At 40.3% G+C, this 24,514-nt stretch overlaps 1 protein-coding gene across 1 annotated transcript in view; it reads left to right on the top strand.

Moving 5' to 3' along the window:
- The window catches only part of LOC128646844 (latent-transforming growth factor beta-binding protein 4), a 245,605-nt gene extending 221,411 nt beyond the window's left edge, over positions 1-24,194 (top strand). Inside the window, exons 8-10 of the mRNA XM_053699644.1 lie at positions 22,950-23,075; positions 23,802-23,927; positions 24,081-24,194. Coding sequence (XP_053555619.1) covers positions 22,950-23,075; positions 23,802-23,927; positions 24,081-24,101 — 273 coding nt within the window. The 3' untranslated portion in view covers positions 24,102-24,194. The remainder of the gene's footprint in view (positions 1-22,949; positions 23,076-23,801; positions 23,928-24,080) is intronic.
- Positions 24,195-24,514: the final 320 nt, after the last annotated feature.

Here is a 24,514-nt window from a genome sequence, read left to right as displayed (position 1 = left end):
CAACTTATCCTTATATGAATAATAGTGCAGACGAGCTATAGTGTCCCTGGGTTTGCCAGGAGGGAGATTTCTATGTCTCGCCGTTCTATGAATCCGGTCTATTCTGTATGTATCCCCCGAAGCTGGGCCAAGGATAGCCTGGAAGAGGCGTTGCGCATATTCTTCAAGGTCTTGCGGGAGGACCGACTCAGGGATTCCTCTCAGCCTCACATTATTTCGCCTGGATCTGTCTTCCAGATCTGCTATTTTAGCCTCTAGTGAAGATACTTGGTCAGTCAAGCTTTGCGTCTGCCCCACCCAATTAGCATGGTCCACCATAAGCTCCTCCTGTTTCCTTTCTATGATGTCAGTTCTTTCACTGATAGAGGAAATATCACGTCTCAAATCTCCAAAGGATCTTTCCAACTTGTCAAAGGGTTTGGTTTTGGTTTTCAAACATGCGTTGGAGAGACTCAAGCGGCAAAGCCTGGGCGTCCCCCTTATGCCTGCCAGGGGTACTTAGACTAGAAAGCCTACTCTCCATGTGGTCCTCAGGTAAATCTGAGGTAAAATATTGTTAATCTTCGGATCTGACGCCGTCCCGATGTCCACGTGGATGAATGATCCATCACTGTCTTCTTAGGCCCAAAGTTACCCTTCTGTTTCTTCTTTGCCTGTTGCGTCATATTGGATGGCCTACCACCACAAGTGTGGCCACTGTGTTGTTCAATATTTAGACGTTATCTTCTCAAAGTAGATAGGGGGGGGGGCATCTAGGGCCCTTTAGACCACCATTGCGTTAGCGGACGTACTTAGGGTATATAAAACTGCAGACAGCACCCTATTTAAACAGTCCCCTTAAGCTCAATGGAAACCAGCCTTATTATACCACATTGGGTTGTGTGGCCCTCTCCTGGGGAGGTTGTCACCATAGGACAATATGGGAAAAGGGAACGGGGGTATGACCCGCCGGCAGTGATCCGGCGAGAACGGGGGTATGACCCGCCGGCAGTGATCCGGCGGGAAAGGGAGGAGAGGACACACCAGGCACCTAAAGAGGAATTAAGTGTTAAGTTACCTAGGGCAATTGCCCCTCAATGTTAGGTATAACGAGCAAGCCTGCAAAAAGATAACAGATACAATTGCACCAACCCACTAGAGATATAATTCTTAGTGCTGGGAAAATTTGTCTCAGATAGTGTTATCAGAGGTATGTTTGCAGGTAAAGACTATCGACCTAGATTTAGAGTTCTGCGTTAGCCTCAAAAAGTAACGTTAAGGGTTCCTAACACTGTTTTTTAACGCCTGCTGGTATTTAGAGTCAAGTAGGTAAAGGTTTACCGCTCACTTTTATTCCACGACTTTTGGCTACCGCAGATCCCCTTACGTCAATTGCGTATCTTATTTTTATTTTTTTTTAAAACAAGCTTTATTAATAAGATTTTGTCACCAATACAGTAGTAAGAGACATTATTGTACAATATAATTCTTTGAACAAGTGGAGGGTTGGAGCATACAGAAGCGAACAGACTCTGTCAGCCCATTAGTATCATAAAACAGTAGATAAACAAAAATTAGGGGCAGAATGAAGTTCCACCTGACAAGTAGATTGAATGTTCTCTTTCTGAAATAATAAATGTCTGTATTAGTCCTTAGGTTCAAACGTTTTGACAAAGCTTGATAATTTTACATTTTTAATATATTTAAAACATAAATCAGTTTTGTGATAGTCAAGCCGGAAATGAGCTTATAAAGTAAGTAATAAGCTCAGAAGAGGTCAGAAAATAATAACGGAAGAGAAGAAGAAAGAAAAAAAAGAAAAAAAAAAGGGGGGGGGAGGGGGGTCATCTAGGGATAAAGGGAGAGGGGAGTTTATTTACTATTCAGTTTCACAGAGGGCAGGTGTATGTGAAGTGAGTGTTGACCTGCTTATTGATAGCCATTAAGGTGCTGTGCCTTTCCAAATTGCTAACATCATCTCATGTGTTGCTGGCTTTTTAATTTTCATGTAATGTAGTTTCTCCAAATTCAACAGGTCTTCCACCGCGGCTTGCCATTCGTCAAGGGTTGGAACCCGTGAGGACTTCCACCCCCGAGGAATAAGCCTTTTGGCTCCAGTCAGCATAATCAGCATAAGTGCCCTAGTAGGGTCATCTCTGACCGTGGGTAAGCGTAAAAGTAGCAAAGTCTCACGTGTATTAGAGATAGTAATCTGTAGCTTCCGAGACATGTCCCCGAACACAGCCGTCCAGTAGTCCTGTATCCTGGGGCATGCCCACCAAATGTGAAGGAGCGTGCCAAGGCAACCACAGCCCCTCCAACATAGGGAGCTCGCTGCCGGAAAGAGTCTATGTAATTTTGCCGGGGTATAGTACCACCTAGTCAAGAATTTGAGGTGGATCTCTTGTACAACCGCCGAAACAGAGGATTGTTTAGTCAAAGTAAACACTTTAATCCATTCATCTTCATCTATTGTATTGTTAAGGTCATTGCACCACATCGACGTATACGTAGGTAACTGTAATCCTGGTGGCAAGAGCAGGAGTTTATAAACCTTAGATATCAACCGCCTAGGCGGAGTGTGTTCCACACAGAGGGCCTCAAACGGAGTGAGCTCTCTGTCAAAACTCCCCCTGCATTTGTGGTGTCTCAGATAGTGTGAGAGCTGATGATATCTGAGCCAGGAGTGGAAAAGCTCCCTGTGGCGCCCAGATAACTCATTCAACGTCCATAGTTTTTCCGCATCTAGTGCGAAATGCAATATGCCATCGCGGAGACTGTAGCTAGTGCCCAGACGAGAACCCAAGACATGATATGGAAGCTCAGGATTCTCTATAATTGGGACCATTGGGGAGTAGGTCGATGAGATATGGGTGCTAGTGGCAATCACTCTATCCCATTCCTGAAAGGTTGTGATAGTTAAATGATATTTGTGAATTATTTTGGGACGGCTCTGTGCTGGAATCCACGCCATTGCGCCGATTTTGAGTCGTTTGAAAATTTGACCGTCGAGCCTGACCCATTGTTTATGTAACATGTTTCGGGACCACTCAACCAGTCTTTGCAATAGTATGGCTTGTCTATATTTACAGTCACAAAGAAGGCAGGATCCAGCTTTTGTGTAAAATATCTATCTATATTTAGACAGATCAGGGAACCCCAGTCCCCCCCTCTCTCGGGGGAGGTATAGAGTCTTTCTAGAGACCCTGGGTCTCGTGCCATGCCAAACAAACTGTTCCAGAGAGCGTTGTAGTTGTACAAGAAAGTCACTAGGTAGTGATATAGGGACTGTTTGCCTTATATATAATATGCGCGGCAGGATGTTCATTTTAATCAAACTGATCTTTCCCAACCACAATAGCATTTTATTTTTCCAGGATGATAGATCAGTAATTAGATCTCGCCTCAAAGTTAAATAATTGTTTTTAAATAGATCAGTCGGGTTAGCAGTCAGGTAAATCCCCAGATATTTTAATCTGGTAGAGGCCAAAGAAATATTATAATTTAATGCTAAAGATTGAATATGTTCTCTGGGGGTATTAATGTTTAGCATCTCGGACTTAGATAAATTTAGGTGGAAGTTGGAGAGATTTCCGTACAGTTCTAATTCGCGTAGGAGTTCCGGGACCGAAGTCTCCGCGTTAGTGAGGGTATAAAGGATATCATCCGCGTAAAGCGCCTGTTTGATTTCAATATCACCCACACTAACTGGATTCCTTCTAATTGTTTGTGCTAGCGCCTCAATAGATAACGCAAAAAGGAGTGGTGACAGAGGACACCCCTGCCTGGTCCCATTCGTAATTTTGAAAGCGTCCGATAACGTGCCATTTACCCGAACCCGGGCATTTGGGGCTGAGTAAAGAGCGAATGTAATATTTATGAAAGATTCCCCAAAGTTCATTGCTCTCATGACTCGACGCAGAAAAAGCCAATCGACCCAGTCGAAGGCCTTCTCCGCGTCGGTCGAAAAAAGGACCATTGGAATACCCATGTTTTGAGTGTGGCTGATCAGTTGTATCACCTTGTTAGTGTTATCTCGCGCTTCTCGACCAGGTATAAAACCAACCTGGTCAGAGTTAATTAGAGCAGGGAGAAATTTATTAAGTCTTTTTGCCAAAATCTTAGCAAAGACCTTTATGTCCGAATTAAGTAACGAGATTGGGCGGAAATTGGCAGGAGAGGTAGGGGGCTTGCCCGGCTTGGGTATGACCGCAATATGAGCTTCCAGTAATGAAGCCGTAAGCGTAGGGTTATGAATGAGCGAATTGAACAGCGCCAGCATATGGGGGCCCAAAGCATCCAGGAAAATCCCGTAATACCTGGGGGTAAACCCATCCGGACCAGTACTCTTCCTTCCAGGAAAATCTTTTATAGCCTGAGAGAGCTCCTCCATGGAGATAGGGGCATCAAGAGAGTCCCTGTCCACGTCATCTAATTGTGAAAGGTTTATTGAGGCTAGGTAGTCATCTATCTCCGCCTGCCTGCACAATTTAGCATTAGCCCTATGTCCGTCCTCTTGCATGGGAGAGATATTGTACAACTTATTGTAGTAAGCATGGAAGGAGTGTGCTATCTGCTTACTGCCTTTCAGTATTGCGCCATCAGCGCCTTGTAAGTAATGAATATATGATTTTAGTTGCTGCCTCCGTATACTTCTCGCTAATAAGTTGCCTGGTTTATTGCCTCCCTCATAATAGTGTTGTTTTGTAGCTATCATCTTGCGGTGCAAAGCCTCCAATTGATATTTTCGGAGTTGTTTTTTAGCGTCTTCTAAGGTCTTATAAACCTCCTTATTAGTAGGGTCGCATTTATGTATAGTTTCAAGCTGTGTAATATTATCTAGTATCTGTTTATGTTTCTGATTTTGCATTCTAACCAGCCATGCCTTGTGCTTGAGGAATATGCCACGGATGACACATTTATGTGCCTCCCAAAAGGATGTTAGTGATGTGTGCGAAGGGTCATTGTGTGATAGATAGTCTGAGAGGGAATTCTGAACATCTGCTTTAACTTCTGGGTTCTCTAGAAGAAATTCATCTAGCCTCCATATATAAGCTGTGGGGGGTATGTCAGGCCATTGTATGTTACAAGTGAGAGGGGCATGGTCTGACCATGTAATTGGGCCTATTGTGGAATTACTAACCATATCCAACCCAACTGAATCAAACAGAAAGTAATCTATACGAGAATACTTGTTATGAGGTGGTGAATAATAAGTGTAGTCTTTATCTGCCGGATGTACTGCTCTCCAAACGTCATGGAGCTGTAAGTCTGCTATGGTTGTTTTGATAGATTTAATAGTTTTACTGGGTATGCTGGATGAACCATTAGAAGTGTCCATACTAGTATCAAGTGGTATGTTGAGGTCTCCTGTTAAGAAGACCGGCCCTTTAGCTAGATCCAGAACAAGCTTCGCTACTTTTTTAATAAAGTGGTGTTGTTCTAGGTTTGGTGCGTACAGTGTGGCTAACGTCAGAGGGTGGTCATATAGTGTGCCTGTCAGGAGTAAGAATCTGCCGTCAGGGTCTTTCTCAACATGAGTGATTTCTAAAGGGACAGACTGGTGAACCAGAATGCCCACCCCACCTTTTTTAGTGTTACCCGAGGCAAATACTGCCGTGGGATATTGTCTAGGGTTCCATTTTGGCTCCTTGCCCTTATGAAAGTGAGTCTCCTGAAGGAAAATTATGTGACTGTGTAACTTACTGAGTTCTCTTATAGCTATCGATCTCTTGCCCGGATTATTAAGACCCTTTGCATTAATCGTGGTAAGATTTAGACTATGGAGAGTAAATCTACTTTGCGAGGGGGCCATCTTTATGCAGGGGGAATAGGGGAGAGTTGAGGGGTGGGTGGGTGAAAAAAAAAAAAAAAAAAAAAAAGGGGGGGGGATAGAAAGAGAGAGTTTGTTAAAACTAAATGCAAGTTTTTAAGAAAACAAAAAAGAAGAAAGTTATTACTTAAGAGTATTCAGATAGTGAAAGGAAGTGAAGAATAGACTTTAAGATCAGGAAAATGAGAACCTCCGAAAGAAGGAAACAACAACTGCTCGAGCCGTTAAGGTAAACCACTCGTTCAGTTGGAGAGGTAAGATAGGGAAAGTAATTCTTTGGCAAATACAATCTTTATTATATCATTAGAAGTTTTCCCAGACCTAAGAATTCCTAGGTCATAGGAGCATTTTGAATATGGCACCAGGGGTTAAAGGAGGGGGAAAGGGCCTAGGTAAGGGGATTGGTAGGAGAAATTGGATGAGAGTGGGAGGGATAAGCGAAAGAGGGAGAGGCTGTGTGGGAGGAGGGGGGAGGAAGGGGGGGAAGAAGGGGGGGGAGGAAGGAAGAAGGGAGGAAAAAAGTGGAAGGATAAAGGAGAAGGGGAAGTGAGGGAGAAGGGGGTAGTGGGAACGAGGGAAAGGGGATAGGGAAGACAAGGGAGAGGAGGGGAAAGATAGTGAGGAATAGGGAGGGGGGGTGTAGTGATGATGAGATGTGGAAGGGGAAGAGAAATAGAGGGGTGCGGGAGAGGGGGGTGGAGGAGGAAGGGAGGGAGATAGATAAAGGAGGAAATAAGGAGGGGGAAAGGAGGTAAGAAGCGAGAAAGAGGTGGGAAGGCAAGAAATGCAGGTAGGAGGAGAGGGGGAGGGATGAGCAGAGGAAACTCTGTAATATGTCAAAAATCATTTTCAGAAACAGTGCTTAATTGAGCGAAACAAAAACATATTTAAACATTGACATTGCTGCATAGATTTGTCCGTATCAATGACACGAGTCAGAGACATATGTAAACTTTGAACAATAGAAATACACCAATCAACATTGAGGCATTAGAATACACTCTAAACTATGAATCAGTATACTCTGCATGACCCAGAAGGGAGGGATAACATCATCCTTCAGATCATTTTCTCCAGAAGAGGATACTGAGTTGGGTCATGCTAATGGCTTAGTAAACTGTTCCGGAAGACTATAAGTGTTAATGTTCCCTACATTGTGAGTTAGGAAGGGGGGGAAAGGGGAAGAGGGAGTGACGAAGGGGTGATGGAAGGGAAGGGGAGGGAGGGGGGTGGGGGAGGGGGGAAGGTTGGATAGGTGGAAGGGGGAAAAGGGAGGGGGAAAGGAGGTAGGGCGAGGAAAGGAGGAAAGAGGGACAGGGAAGCTGGAGAGGGGAAGGGGAGGGAGAGAAAACAATGGAAACTTGGCAATATATTATAACTTATATACTGAGATAATATAAGATAGAACACAAGTACCTATATTGGTACGATCTAAATTATATGACTATTACCCGCTTTAGGGGTATATTCTCACTTAGATTATATATTTATATATATTAGGCCACCCATTATTATGTGGTGGTCATATTTGCACGAGTAGCAGGCTCACCTCGCACTGTCATTTTTAATCCCACACTTGTTGCATCTATTTAGGTATTGGATGCATTAGTATGTGCAAATTTATGGTGATATTTATCCACATACATATCACTTCAAAGGTTGTGGATGCATTCAAACGAACATCTATATAGCACTATTCACGGGTACCAACATCACTGTACACGCCATGACACCACGTTTTTAATAACAATAAAAACTTTTAAACCCATCACTCATATTATTATTTTATTCACATTAGGTTTATTCTACACATTTGTATATATATCTTGCATTTACTACACCCTGTGGAAGGATAGCTCCTTTTCAGACTGACATTACCCGGGGTCCGGCCAAATAGAGCGTGATGTTTACATTTTTAACTGACCAATAGTGATCCTCGCCTCAATATTGTATCCGGCATCAGGACCAATGGGACACATTGTTTATAATCACTATGGAGCATTCTATCACTATGTAGCGACCAATACACTCCCTCGGTGGGCGTTTATTGTAGGTCAGCACTGATGTCAGCAAAAATTAGGGGCACGCCTGAAATCAGTTTTTCTATTGGAAGCCCAACTTACTAGCAACAACTGACGAGTAGCTTTGATTGACAGCCATATGGACGAATCGCAAACATCAAGCATAGTTTTTTACTAACACACTTTGAATGACGGCTAGGACGCCCAATCAAAACATAGAACTGACGAATATTCGTTATTATCAAATATCGGCCAGCACTTCACCATTATATGCCGAAATAGTTATACATACATATAAAAAATTTAAGAAGCAGCCAGGTATTTAGTCATATCACAAGTTATTATACTCTTATCTTAGTATTTATATTTTTAAAGAAACATAGGGGTTGACCCAAGCTCGTGTGAGGGACATTGATTGGTTCATGGCTTGCCAATTGTTGGGGGAGGGATGTGGGTGTGTTTGAGTAGCATAGCCCTATTTAAGGAGTAAAGATCTGTTATTAAAAACATGCCTGATGAAACAGTTGTAACTGAGAAACGCGTCGCATGTATTCCTGATGTACCAACTGTTTTTTAACACTGTGAGGAGTGGAATATATATATATATATTTTTTTATATGTTTTAAATAAATCCATTTTTTATTATACATCCACTCTCAGTGTTATGTTTGGTACTGCCTTGCTATGCTACTCTAGAGTTCCTGCACTCTGACACCCACGAACCAGCCATTCCACCCGTTAACAGCCAGCTGGATTGCTGTTAAAATCCAGCCTGCCTCTATAGGCACAAGTGAGTGCCTTCAATAAATGTGAGTACTTTGTGTAGAGTGGGCTAATAGTACTTATTGTACCACCATTTACCTGCACCATAGGCGCCTCTATCCTTGCTTACACTTTTCAGATCTTCTTCCATCGGATGCTGATAGAGAGCTGCTTCATTTTGCTTCCTTTCACAGCCAGCTGGATTGCTGTTAAAACCCAGCCTGCGTCTACCGGCACAACTGAGTGCCTCCTCCTATTGTGAGTACCTAGGTTCACATAAGTTTGATATTTCAAAAATACTTTTTGATCTGCACCATTGGCGCATCTTTCTTGTTACTTTATTTTTATTTTTAAACAATAACCTTGTTGCATAGATTTTTCCGTGCTAGCGGCACGAGACAGAAACATATGTAACCTTTAAGCATCGGGGATGCAACAATAAACAGTGAAACACTAGGAGTTGGTCTGACCATGGGTCTTTACAAAATTTAAGAAGCAGCCAGGTATTTAGTCATATCACAAGTTATTATACTCTTATCTTAGTATTTATATTATTAAAGAAACATAGGGGCTGACCCAAGCTCGTATGAGGGACATTGATTGGTTCATGGCTTGCCAATTGTTGGGGGAGGGATGTGGGTGTGTTTGAGTAGCATAGCCCTATTTAAGGAGTAAAGATCTGTTATTAAAAACATGCCTGATGAAACAGTTGTCACTGAGAAATGCGTCGCATGTATTCCTGATGTACCAACTGTTTTTTAACACTGTGAGGAGTGGAATATATATATATATATATATATATATATATATATTTTTATATGTTTTAAATAAATCCATTTTTTATTATACATCCACTCTCAGTGTTATGTTTGGTACTGCCTTGCTATGCTACTCTAGAGTTCCTGCACTCTGACACCCACGAACCAGCCATTCCACCCGTTAACAGCCAGCTGGATTGCTGTTAAAATCCAGCCTGCCTCTATAGGCACAAGTGAGTGCCTTCAATAAATGTGAGTACTTTGTGTAGAGTGGGCTAATAGTACTTATTGTACCACCATTTACCTGCACCATAGGCGCCTCTATCCTTGCTTACACTTTTCAGATCTTCTTCCATCGGATGCTGATAGAGAGCTGCTTCCTTTTGCTTCCTTTCACAGCCAGCTGGATTGCTGTTAAAACCCAGCCTGCGTCTACCGGCACAACTGAGTGCCTCCTCCTATTGTGAGTACCTAGGTTCACATAAGTTTGATATTTCAAAAATACTTTTTGATCTGCACCATTGGCGCCTCTTTCTTGTTACTTTATTTTTATTTTTAAACAATAACCTTGTTGCATAGATTTTTCCGTGCTAGCGGCACGAGACAGAAACATATGTAACCTTTAAGCATCGGGGATGCAACAATAAACAGTGAAAAACTAGGAGTTGGTCTGACCATGGGTCTTTACACTCAGCGTGACCTATATAATGAAAAGGGGTACCATCACCCCTCAGATCACGAACTCAGAAAAAGAAAAAGGATACAGGATTGCATCATACCAACAGCTCATTAAACTGTTCCAGCAGATTGTATGTGTAGATTTTTCACTTTGTTACGGTGTCGGTATTGAGCTGTCCGAGTCCACTGCCGTGGGATTCTGTTGCTGTCTACCAGCAGGTTGTCTAGGAAGGCCTGGGCGTCATTTCCAGGGCGAAAGATTGTTGTTTTGTTATTTCATGTGGCGATGATAGACACAGAAAAACCCCATCTGTATGGAATCTTGTTAGCTCTCAACTTTTCTGTTATGTGGGTCAGTTCCCTTCTCTTCATCAGGGTAGCTGGTGAAAGGTCAGAGAAAATCTGTAGGTTCTCCCCTGCATGTTGAACCTGTTGCATGGTACGTGCACATTGGAGTATCTCTTCTTTATCTTTGAAATTTAAGAAGCGGACTGTTATGTCTCTAGGGGGTGCCTTGAGAGGTGGTTTTGCCCGCAAGGCCCTGTGAGCACGTTCTAATGGAAGTTCAGGGGATGTTGGTGTGTTTTTAAGTGTGCGGAACAAACTCTGCAGGTACCCTTCAATAGCTGGAGGATGGACTGTTTCCGACACTCCTCTGATTCTTAAATTATTGCTGCGCCCCCTGTTATCCAAGTCCTCCATTTTTTCAGATAAAAATTGTATAGTTTCAGATTGTTGCTGGATTTCTAATTGCATCTGTGTTACTGAAGTGTTGGTTTCAGCTTGTTTTGTCTCAGATTGCGACAGTCTGGTGTCAAGTGAATTAATGTCCTTTTTGAGATCATTAAACATGTCGCGCATTTCTTTTACTGCATTTCTAATGTCCTCTTTTGAGGATAAATGCTGTAGATCCTCTCTTGTTATATGGTGTGCAGTCTGCATGTCTGTTATTTGCAGGGATGGCTGTGTAAATTCAGGTTCCATGTCACCTGCGTGTGCTGGGATGGTCTGTTCAACCTGCTTTAGATATCCACTTAAGGTACGAAGTGGAGTGCCTTTATATGGTTTATTTAAATGCTTCTTGCAAGGCATATCTGAGTGATCTCCTGCCTGAAGAAGCTCTCTTTTTTTTTTCTTTTTTTTTTCTTTTTTCCTTTCTGTGTTATTAAATTAGTCTGCCTGTCTGCCCAAATGTTACAGTATATAGGAGGCTCATCAGCTTTTATTTTGTTTTGGAAGCGATGTTTTAACTTTTTATTTTCTATTTTCTATCCCCATGCACCTTATTCATTTGTTGACCTGTTAGTATTGCAAGTACACTGCTTGATTCTCTTTATGTGCAAAAGTATTATCCAGGGCCACTCACCCCACTCCTCTTACTCTGTCAGAGATGAAATAAACTTTTGATTAACCCAATTCAGTATTCAATTGTAAAGACTATAAGACAGCAGTGTAAATCCGGGTAACATAAAGGATTTGCTTTTTCTGGCCACCCGTCTCTTAATCTCCTTTTATGCCCTCTTTATTTACTAGTAGCTGCAGCTAGCTAGCGAGATGGAGAGCTGTGCTTTGTTGCTACTCAGGATACAGCGGTTGTAAAGGAGCTGGTGAGGCTAATTCTAAATTAACAATTATGCCGTGTGATGGGGTATATGAGACAGTATCGCCGTTTCACTGCTGCGGTGCTGAGGCGTGCGTGTGCTTATGGCGGAGTGTGGATATTGCGTGCGGCTTCGTTGTGCAAGCTTTCCAACGGATATCTTACCCGACTGCCATATGTGTAGGTAGACCTCCTCACACTCCTTACTTGCGGTCCATGTTTATTGTAGGCTCCGGTCAGACGTACAGTAATCCTCCGCAGTCAGTGCGCCTCCAAGATTTCAGGCCCTAGGCTTCGCGCGAACACAGGCATCCACCGCTCCGATTCTTCTTTTGCGTGCAGAGAAGGACAAACAGGCTGTAATTTTAGAGACCTGTCAGGCAGGGTGTTAGCCCAAGTTATCCCTCAATTTTTAGGGAAAATTAATTAGGAAAGTGCCATTTTTATTTGATTATATTGCGAAAGGATTCAGGAGCTTATTCAGTGCACAGCCATTCGCCTGCGTGGCCAAGCTCCGCCCCGTATCCTATCTTTTTAATGGGATTTGCCTAATGCTGGTATTACGAGTCTTGGAAGAAGTGAGCGGTACAGCCTCTACCGACAAGACTCCTAACGAATAAAAAATTCAGTAGTTAAGAGCTTTATGGGCTAACGCGGAACATAAAGCTCTTAACTACAGTGCTACAAAGTACATTAACACCCATAAACTACCTACGTACCCCTAAACCAAGGCCCCCCCACATCGCAAACCCTAAAATAAAATTATTTAACCACTAATCTGCCGACCGGACATTGCCGCCACCTACATTATACCTATGAACCCCCAATCGGAATTAAGGTAGGAAAAATCGGAACAGCCAATAGAATGCGAGGTCAATCCGATTGGCTGATTGGATCAGCCAATAGGATTGAACTTCAATCTGATTGGCTGATTGAATCAGCCAATCAGATTTTTCCTACCTTAATTCCAATTGGCTGATAGAATCCTATCAGCCAATCGGAATTCAAGGGACGCCATCTTGGATGACGTCCCTTAAAGGAACCGTCATTCATCTTTAGTCCGTCGGTTGAAGAGGATGGCTCCGCGTCGGCTCCTTGGAAGATGGCTCCGCTCCGGATGGATGAAGATTGAAGACACCGCCTGGATGAAGACTGCCGGTCCGGATCTCCTCTTCTGCCCTGATAGGATAAAGACTTCTGCCGGTCTGGATGTCCTCTTCTGCCCCATCGGATGAAGACTTCTGGATGGATCAGATGACCACTGGTGCCCGGCTGGGTGAAGACGACTCAAGGTAGGGTGATCTTCAGGGGGTTAGTGTTAAGTTTTTTAAGAGGGGTTTGGGTGGGTTTTAGAGTAGGAGTATGTGGGTGGTGGGTTGTAATGTTGGGGGGGGTCTTGTATTTTTTTTTTACAGGTAAAAGAGCTGATTACTTTGGGGCAATGCCCCGCAAAAAGCCCTTTTAAGGGCTGGTAAAAGAGCTGATTACTTTGTAATTTAGGATAGGGTAGGGCATTTTATTTTTATTTATTTTTTTATTATTTTTTTATTAGGGGGCTTAGATTAGGTGTAATTTAGTGTTTGTTTGTTTTTGTACTATACTTTAGTTAATTTAATTGTATTTAATTTTAGGTAATTGTAGGTAATTTATTTAATAAATTTATTGATAGTGTAGTGTTAGGTGTAATTGTAACTTAGGTTAGGATTTATTTTACAGGTAATTTTGTACTTATTTTAACTAGGTAGCTATTAAATAGTTATTAACTATTTAATAGCTATTGTACCTAGTTAAAATAAGTACAAAGTTGCCTGTAAAATAAATATAAATCCTAAAATAACTACAATGTAACTATTAGTTATATTGTAGCTATCTTATGGTTTATTTTATAGATAAGTATTTAGTTTTAAATAGGAATAATTTATTTAATTATAGTACATTTATTTCGTTTAATTCAAATTATATTTAACTTAGGGGGTGTTAGGGTTAGGGTTAGACTTAGGTTTAGGGCTTAATAACTTTATTATAGTAGCGGCGACGTTGGGGACGGCAGATTAGGGGTTAATAATTGTAGGTAGGTGGTGGCGACATTGGGGAGGGGCAGATTAGTGGTTAATAAAATTTATATAAATATAATATAGGTGTCGGCCATGTTAGGGGCAGCAGATTAGGGGTTCATAGCTATAATGTAGGTTGCGGTGGTGTCCGGAGCGGCAGATTAGGGGTTAATAGTATAATGCAGGTGTCAGCGATAGCGGGGGAGGCAGATTAGGGGTTAATACGTGTAAAATTAGGGGTGTTTAGACTCGGGGTTCATGTTAGGGTGTTAGGTGTAGACTTAGAAAGTGTTTCCCCATAGGAAACAATGGGGCTGCCGCTACCGTAAACAATGGGGCTTACCGCTACCGTAAGCAGAGCTTGTATTGAGGGTTGAAGTGGAGCTAAATCTGGCTCAACGCTCACTTTTCTGAGGCTAACGCAGCCATTCAAAAAACTCACAATGCCAGCGTTGTTTAAAGGGAGTGGTAAGAAAAAAAGGAGCGTTAGAGCCGCGGGTTTTTACAGACAAATCTCTAAATCTAGGCGTTTGAGTGGTAAGATAAAAAGTGCTGTGTTGCGTCAAGTGGAGTATGTGTTATGCACAAGGCAAATTACCAGGCTATATTATAAGCCCATGGGGTATTGTCTGGAATATAGAGCTCAATATGTGCCGTGTATGGAAAAGTTATGCATGTGGGAATGGTGTTATATATGTATTGATTATAGTAGAACAGAAACACAAACAGCTTAAGCAAGACAGATACAGGAAAAAATAACACTCCACTCTGGGTGTTAGCCACAGAGACATATACGCTGACGCAGCAGCCAAAATAAACTGTTTTGGTTAAGAAACAGAAAAATAACACTACACTCTGGGTAGGTGCCCCAAAGACAACACTGCTATCACAGCAGTGTTAAATACTATAAACCACCGTCAGAAAGAGTTCTGGTATTAGAGTGGTTTACTTAAGGAAGCACCTCTGTGCAAGGTGGTAAATATCATCCTGAGCTGGAGGAAGCCTCAGATGGTTCAGGCCTCAGAGTAGTGGGGACTAAAACTTAGAGGCAGGAGTGCAAGAGTCTCACCAGTAAGCTGCCAAGGCCCTGCTTAGGTACTGCTAGCTTATTAATTAGAAATGGGTCAGCAGTTCAGTTTAGTAAGGCCCTTATATAATTGCAGGGTAATGAAATTTAGTTGTATCAGCTTGTCAGCCAGTCACTGTCCATAAGCTTCAGCACTGTAGAATGTTATAGTCACTGATGGGAAATGTTAATGTCCTTCAGAGGGTCTTAGAATATAGTCTCAAAAAAGTTATTTTGCTCTGTTATACTGCTCCCCTTCTTCCCCCTTCTTCGGAATCAGTTAGCCCTCCGTGTGGGGGTTAAGTGTAGTGGAAAAATATCCCTCCTATGGCTCTCAGGGGTCAATGTAAAAGATTGCACAGGACCACCCCTACAGTATGTTCCTTAGCCCCCATGCCCCTACAGCAGTGAAAATAAGTGAGGAGGTGCTTGGAGTCACTGATCTCAATCAAACTATGTGGCCAGGTTCAACTCAGGCTCACTGCTTTCCCAGCCACCTACACCCAGGCAGCTTCGTGTGGACTAGGGCCTGATGGCTGTTACTGGGCCCAAATGTGTCTAACTGGAATTATAAGTCATATAAGCTCTCAGGGTCAGGGAGTAGAATGAGGGAGAACTCCCAATCCGGTGTCCAAGTGTAAAGAGGACCAGGGGAGGAACCTCTGTTATAAGGTATGTTCCTATCGTAGGCCCGAGAAAGGTTAGATGTAAATGTGCGGTGGCCGAGTAATATAGAGGCAGCTTGGGAGTATCATATAGCCAGGTAAGTCCCTGGTATTGTCAGGTAGGAGGATCTTACCCACTTCCTAAGATCAACGATGCAGGGTAGTCTTGTTCTCTGCAGCCGAATGACCTGGATGATGTCGGGTACCGGGCCGTAAGATGGCGGGGGTTTGCGCCAAAAATGCAGTGGCACACCTGGACTTTAAAGTACCTTCTCAGGGTTTCTGTGACCTCCAGCCGGTAGCGAGTTGTGACTCCAGCTAAGCAGCTCGCTATCTATAGGGTCCAGTAGTGATGCAGGCTTCCGAAAGTTAGGTAGACTCCTGTCTCCCCTCACCAGTCAGTGTTGATCGGCAATCCGCTGTTCCGGAGCAGAGCCCCGACCCTCCGGGCAGCAGCGGTGGAGACACAAGATATTGTCCGGACTTAGGCTAGAGTCTGTGAGGTTAGGGTCCTGTATCTCAGTAACAGCCGCGCCTATATCTCAGCGCTGCAGGGCAGATCTGCTGGCACCCAATACTGTTCCAAATAATAAGTTCCTCTCTCCCCTGTTTTTCCCCTTCCCAGTCTCCCACAGGGTCCCACCAACACTAAATAATGTTTTAAACTTTTAGGGGTTAGCTTTTTTCCCTAACGGCTATGTGTGATTAGGGGTTATTTAAGGATATAAGGGAGAGCTCTCTCCAAACACGTCTCTCCAGCTTGATGGCTAGCTCCGCCCCCCCGCCCCTTCTTTAATCCTCAACCAATCAGAAGCATCATGGATTCTATGGACACACGCGTTATAGTGATGTCATCAGGTTAGATGGAGGACCGATTGGTAGTCAGTATTGCTGTGATTCAGTTCTTAATTCATATCATCAGATGGATTGGATAAAGATGAAGCATAGATTGTACGGTTTTTTACTTATATTAGGTGTACGAACATTTTGGTGAATGATTCACATTGTTATTATACGATTCTTTATTTTGCACTTTCCTTTTAACATTTCCAGTGTTATTCTGGGTAATTTGGATGAACTTATCAGAAACGAAGTAATTTTCAAGATAAAGAATAGTGTAGATGCACATGTATATCTTACACACTTTAGATGTTGGGCACATAAGTATATATGCTAGTGATGATATGTTTAACTATAATCTACATAAGATACGATTCAAACAATGTATTTAACACTGAAAATAAGTGTTGTTGATCATCAGATTTATACCAGTCTGACTATATACCCTGCACACTTTAGATGTTTAGCAAATACGTGTGTATGCTGGTGACAGTATATGTGGTTATAATCTATATAGGCTATGATAGATCATGTATAGAAGTTTAAGGGAATGTATAATAAAAAGAGATTATAATCCAAAGTATTATCTAATCTTCTTGATTTCAGGGATTTAATAATATACACAAATACAGTCTTAAAATGGTCAAAATAAATATGTGTTGTGAATAAAACACGTTATACCAAGTGTAGAAAGTAAAATGTGAAATTTAGTGATACCTTGAGTGTCGTTGGGTGATAATTAAAATTCATAATGAGAGTGCAGATAAAAAGGATGATGGGAAAAATTATTTTTAATAGGTATAATACAATTAACGTGTTTAATTGCATAATTAAATAAGTTCACTGACATTAAGCAGTGACAAATAAGAAGTGTGTGGAGTGGTGACATTTTTGTCATGATGAACATTTTGAAAACAAAATAAATAGTGAAAATGAAAACATGAATGTGAATAGGACAACCAGTGAAGTTGAATAAACAGATGTGATGTCATGATTGTAGGGTGATTTCCTTTTAGATGATTCAATAGATTAGAGACACTACATATAAATATACAGTAATAATTCTAAAATTTAATTTGTGTGATTATGATGTACATTAAACTTCATTTCCTCGCAGATTGTTTTAATAGGATTATATGTCAGACAGAAAAGTGGCTATTTGATGAATGTAGATTATACATTCTGTGATATTTTTAGTGCCCTAATTGTTCTCATATGAACATAGAATAATTATTCCATTAAGTATATCCATCTTGTCTCAGCTTTTAATAAAGCGTTCTCAAAATCGCCGCCTCTTAATCCCAATGATACTTTTTGTATACCATAACATTTTAATTCTGATGTTTTGGATTGGTGATGTCGAAAAAAATGTGAAGCTACGGATGTAATTTTTTTGTCTTTGGAAAGATCTTTGGGAGCGTTCTGTATGTGGACATTTACATTGGAGGGCATAAATTACCCCGGTGGTATTACAACTAATGTAGATTTTAATTTTGTGTTGTTTACCAAACCTGTCAGTGATCGTTTTTTTTCTTGATCATATGGCTGCATGATGAGCAATTGACACAAGAGAAAGATCCTAGTTCCACTGGTCTTAGATTTTTGGTTTTGTTTACGTAGTGACTGGGACTTAGGATCTCATTTAAATTTCTCAGCTTGCAGTATATGCCAGTTCTGTTGGATTATATTCACAATTTGTTTGTTTTTTTGGTTGTATGTTAGTACCAATCAGGTCTTATTGTCAGGGATTTTGCTTTTCACTTTCAACAGCTCTGATCTTTTAGTTGTTAAAGCCCTAAAACTGATATATATATATATATATATATATTTACTTCATTAGCTCTGAATATTTTGTGGATGTGTACAGTGTTGCACATAAATTTATTAAGAAACATATTTGTTACTTTTGTGACAATTCTATATATAACGTCTTTTACAACTTTAACTGCAAGATATATACACGCAAACATCCAGATAGCAGAGGTTTTTTTTGCTACAAAACCCCTATATATCTCCCTATATCTATATCAATGCCCTAGCCATAACCACTTCCCCATAGACACAATTATCTAGGGTGCAATCGGACTAAATTGGCTAGCTGTTTGAGGGTTATTTTTTGTGTATATACCAGCCCTTAGCCCTCTTTATCAGTGGGCAGTCATTTGATACCAGATATACGCCTAGATTTAGAGTTTGGCGTTAGCCGTCAAAACCAGCGTTAGGGGGTCCTAACGCTGGTTTTTACCGCCCGCTGGTATTTAGAGTCAGTCAGGAAAGGGTCTAACGCTCACTTTCCAGCCGCGACTTTTCCATACCGCAGATCCCCTTACGCCATTTGCGTATCCTATCTTTTCAATGGGATCTTTCTTACGCCGGTATTTAGAGTCGTGGCTGAAGTGAGCATTAGAAATCTAACGACAAGACTCCAGCCGCAGAAAAAAGACAGGAGTTAAGAGCTTTCTGGGCTAACGACGGTTCATAAAGCTCTTAACTACTGTGCTCTAAAGTACACTAACACCCATAAACTACCTATGTACCCCTAAACCGAGGTCCCCCCACATCGCCGCCACTCTATTAATTTTTTTAACCCCTAATCTGCCGACCGCACACTGCCGCCACCTACGTTATCCCTATGTACCCCTAATCTGCTGCCCCTAACACCGCCGACCCCTATATTATATTTATTAACCCCTAATCTGCCGCCCCCAACGTCGCCTCCACCTACCTACAATTATTAACCCCTAATCTGCCGACCGGACCTCACTGCTACTCTAATAAATGTATTAACCCCTAAAGCTAAGTCTAACCCTAACACTAACACCCCCCTAAATTAAATATAATTTAAATCTAACGAAATAAATTAACTCTTATTAAATAAATTATTCCTATTTAAAGCTAAATATTTACCTGTAAAATAAATCCTAATATAGTAGCTATTTTAGGATTAATATTTATTTTACAGGCAACTTTGTATTTATTTTAACCAGGTACAATAGCTATTAAATAGTTAATAACTATTTAATAGTTACCTAGTTAAAATAATTACAAAATTACCTGTAAAATAAATCCTAACCTAAGTTACAATAAAACCTAACACCACACTATCAATAAATTAATTAAATAAAATACCTACAATTATCTACAATTAAACCTAACACTACACTATCAATAAATTAATTAAATACAATACCTACAAATAAATACAATTAAATAAACTAACTAAAGTACAAAAAATAAAAAAGAACTAAGTTACAAAAAATAAAAAAATATTTACAAACATTAGAAAAATATTACAACAATTTTAAGCTAATTACACCTACTCTAAGCCCCCTAATAAAATAGCAAAGCCCCCCAAAATAAAAAAATGCCCTACCCTATTCTAAAATTAAAATTGTAAAGCTCTTTTACGTTACCAGCCCTTAAAAGGGTCTTTTGCGGGGCATGCCCCAAAGAATTCAGCTCTTTTGCCTGGAAAAAAAACATACAATACCCCCCCCAACATTACAACCCACCACCCACATACCCCTAATCTAACCCAAACCCCCCTTAAATAAACCTAACACTAAGCCCCTGAAGATCTTCCTACCTTATCTTCACCTCGCCGGGTATCACCGATCGGTCCAGGCTCCGAGGTCTTCATCCAAGCCCAAGCGGGGGCTAAAGATGTCCATGATCCGGCTGAAGAGGTCCATCATCGGGCAGAAGTCTTCATCCTATCCGGGCAGAAGAGGAGATCCGGACCGGCAAACATCTTCATCCAAGCGGCATCTTCTATCTTCTTCCATCCGATGACGAGCGGCTCCATCTTCAAGACCTCCGGCGCGGATCCATCCTCTTCTTCCGACGTCCTAAAACAGAATGAAGGTTCCTTTAAGGGACGTCATCCAAGATGGCGTCCCTCGATTTCCGATTGGCTGTAAGGATTCTATCAGCCAATAGGAATTAAGGTAAGAAAATTCTGATTGGCTGATGGAATCAGCCAATCAGATTCAAGTTCAATCCGATTGGCTGATCCAATCAGCCAATCAGATTGAGCTCACATTCTATTGGCTGATCGGAACAAGGGGGTTCGGGTTAGATTAGGGGTATGTGGGTGGTGGGTTGTAATGTTGGGGGGGGTATTGTGTGTTTTTTTTTCCAGGCAAAAGAGCTGAATTCTTTGGGGCATGCCCCGCAAAAGGCCCTTTTAAGGGCTGGTAAGGTAAAAGAGCTTTTCTATTTTAATTTTAGAATAGGGTAGGGCATTTTTTTATTTTGGGGGGCTTTGTTATTTTATTAGGGGGCTTAGAGTAGGTGTAATTAGCTTAAAATTGTAATATTTTTCTAATGTTTGTAAATATTTTTTTATTTTTTTTGTAACAGTTCTTTTTTATTTTTTGTACTTTAATTAGTTTATTTAATTGTATTTATTTGTAGGTATTATATTTAATTAATTTATTGAAAGTGTAGTGTTAGGTTTAATTGTAGATAATTGTAGGTATTTTATTTAATTAATTTATTGATAGTGTAGTGTTAGGTTCAATTGTAACTTAGGTTAGGATTTATTTTACAGGTAATTTTGTAATTATTTTAACTAGGTAACTATTAAATAGTTATTAACTATTTAATAGCTATTGTACCTGGTTAAAATAAATACAAAGTTGCCTGTAAAATAAATATTAATCCTAAAATAGCTACAATATAATTATTATTTATATTGTAGCTATATTAGGGTTTATTTTACAGGTAAGTATTTAGCTTTAAATAGGAATAATTTATTTAATAAGAGTTAATTTATTTCGTTACATTTAAATTATATTTAACTTAGGGGGGTGTTAGGGTTAGGGTTAGACTTAGCTTTAGGGGTTAATACATTTATTAGAGTAGCGGCGAGGTCCGGTCGGCAGATTAGGGGTTAATAATTGTAGGTAGGTGGCGGCGACGTTGGGGGCGACAGATTAGGGGTTAATAAATATAATATAGGGGTCAGCGGTGTTAGGGGCAGCAGATTAGGGGTACATAGGGATAACATAGGTTGCGGCGGTGTACGGAGCGGCAGATTAGGGGTTAAAAAAAATATGCAGGGGTCAGCGATAGCGGGGGCGGCAGATTAGGGGTTAATAAGTGTAAGGTTAGGGGTGTTTAGACTCGGGGTACATGTTAGGGTGTTAGGTGCAGACATAGGAAGTGTTTTCCTATAGAAAACAATGGGGCTGCGTTAGGAGCTGAACGCTGCTTTTTTGCAGGTGTTAGGTTTTTTTTCAGCTAAAACTGCCCCATTGTTTCCTATGGGGAAATCGTGCACGAGCACGTTTTTGAAGCTGGCCGCGTCCGTAAGCACCGCTGGTATTGAGAGTTGCAGTGGCGGTAAATTATGCTCTACGCTCCCTTTTTGGAGCCTAACGCAGTCCTTCTGTGAACTCTAAATACCAGCGGTATTTAAAAGGTGCGGGGAAAAAAAAAGTGTTAGCTACATGGGTCGTTACCGACAAAACTCTAAATCTAGCCGATAGAGATTTATAATGATCTTGGGTACTTTATAACAGCTATATATTTGTAATGGTGACAAGTCTCATATTTACCAGTATTCCATTACAAACACATGAAGTTGTCATACTCCAAACAAGATATTTCTTCATAGTGATTATCTGACTACCGATAGTGCATAAGCACCATGATAATGCATCTTTGAATCTCCTTTGTGGTTTTAAATTTCACATTTTTTTTTTTTTTAAATAAATCTTTTTGAAATAAAATTATGTTTTAATATAGAACCAGTTTCCCCCTTCTTGGAAAATGATGTCTTTCTTATAAGGGGAGACAGAAGTGCTTTTAAAGTGCATACTTTCCAGTCAAACCTTTTTGACCCCACTTTGCATTAGTTGAGTTATTTATCTAGCTATATGTATGTCATTTTGTTTTATATTGTAATGAGAGCCCCAGAGTGACAAGAAGAAAACTGGTACTTAAAGGGACAGTCTAGTCAAAATTAAACTTTCATGATTCCAATAGGGCATGCAGTTTTAAACAACTTTCCAATTTACTTTTATCAACGTTGCTTTGTTCTCTTGGTATTCTTTGCTGAAAGCTAAAACTAGGTAGGCTCGTATGCTAATTTATAAGACCTTGAAGGCTGCCTCTTATATCAAGTGCATTTTGACAGTTTTTCACAGTTAGCCAGTGTTAGTTCATGTGTGCCATATAGATAATATTATGCTCACTCCCATGGAGTTATTTATGAGTCAGCACTGATTGACTTAAAGGTAAGTCTATTAAAAGAATTGAAATAAGGAGGCAGTCTGCGGAGGATTAGATACAAGGATGGCGGCGGACAGAAATCAACCCGATTGAATACGATTGGGTTGATTGACACAGCCTGCTAGCAGTCGATTGGCCGTTAATCTGCAGGGGGCGGCATTGCACCAGCAGTTCACAAGAATAATTAATAAATAATAAATAATAAATCCATTTGCAGTGGACATGATATGCTACTTCGAACGATGTCCGCTCGCACATTGTTAAATTTGCCCCTATGTCTCTTACTTTTATGAAATGGAGAAATTTAATCTCATGCTTTGATTTCCACCATAAATCAAATGATTACTAATATAGATGTGACAGATGAAGCTGCCTAATGAGCACTTTAGTTAGATCTTATCATTACTATTATATTGTGACTAATATGAGGTGTAACATACACATCTGCTCATACAGATATTGATGAATGTACATTGTGGCCAGGCCAGTGTAGGAACGGACAATGTAACAACATTGCTGGCTCATTCACATGCTCCTGTGACACTGGTTTTACAGCTGATTATAAGGGAACAACCTGTAATGGTAAGTCCTGCTACTCAAATAATCTCATATTAGGTTTTAAATTTGTTTTTTTGTTTTCTAATAATAATCTACATAACACAGAAGAAAATAAGAACACTCTGCACGTTTTTATTGTAGTAACGTTTCACAGTATCTGACCCCTCCTCAGAGCAAAACTATATAGCAAACTGTGACACATAAAACAATAAGCCCCTCCCCTGAACAGCATCAACCACCAAAATGGTTGCCTAACAACCCCATACACACCAACTAACAAATAAGACAATACAATAAACATGAAATACTATTGTTACAAGTCCAAATTCACTTCCATTATCCCAAAGTGACACAAAACAAATAATATAATCTCAGCTATGTGTATGACAAACTGGATAGTAGCAAACATGTCTGTATAAACCAACACATGAGTATAGTATAACCAATGAACGTAAACAGTATGACAAATATTAAAAAGAAAAAAAACATTGTGTTGTTTTAAATGATAAAAAATGTCACTGTGCCTAACAACATGTTTGTAACAATGTATACAGAGTTCTTCTGGGTATAAACAAGCCGAGACACTTGCCTAGATTTGCTAATCTTCTATATAATAATTCTGTCTCTTACTTATAGGTAATGGAGAAATTTAATCTCATGCTATTATCTCTGATATAATTATGTTAGATCTAATCATTAATATTTTATTGTGACTAATATGAGGTGTAACATTCACATCTGTTTATGCAGATATTGATGAATGCAGAAGGTGGCCAGGACAGTGTGGAAATGGACAATGTAAGAACACCCCTGGCTCATTCACGTGCTCCTGTAACTCTGGTTATGCAGCTGATAATAAGGGAACAACTTGTGTGGGTAAGTTCTGCTCTTAAATAATCTTATATTAGGTCTTAAAATGTGTTGTTATTTTCTAATCATTACGTACATCAGTGTTTCTCAACCTCAACTGTAGCACAACTATTATATTGTGACTGATATGAGGTGTAACATTCACATCTGTTTATGCAGATATTGATGAATGCACAATGAGGCCAGGACAGTGTGGAAATGGACAATGTAAGAACACCCCTGGCTCATTCACGTGCTCCTGTAACCCTGGTTATGCAGCTGATAATAAGGGAACAACTTGTGTGGGTAAGTCCTGCTACTCAAATAATATATAATAATAATATATTAGGTCTTAAAAATGTGTTGTTATTTTCTAATCATTACGTACATCAGTGTTTCTCAACCTCAACTGTAGCACAACTATTATTGTTCGTTTAGATAAGCAAACATTAAAATCCTGTGTATCACTTGATTTCATATCAGATATGTTAAGGAAGTAAATATATAAGTCAGATATTTGTTTTATGTTTTCTGGAATTTAATGTTTGGCACGATTACAGTATTAAAACACAGAAATAAGGTTCATTGATGTTATTAATTAATGTGTCTCTTAC

The sequence above is a fragment of the Bombina bombina genome, chromosome 2, assembly GCF_027579735.1.
Source record: "Bombina bombina isolate aBomBom1 chromosome 2, aBomBom1.pri, whole genome shotgun sequence".
Classification (NCBI taxonomy): domain Eukaryota; kingdom Metazoa; phylum Chordata; class Amphibia; order Anura; family Bombinatoridae; genus Bombina; species Bombina bombina.
This window is presented reverse-complemented; position numbering and strand designations above follow the sequence as displayed.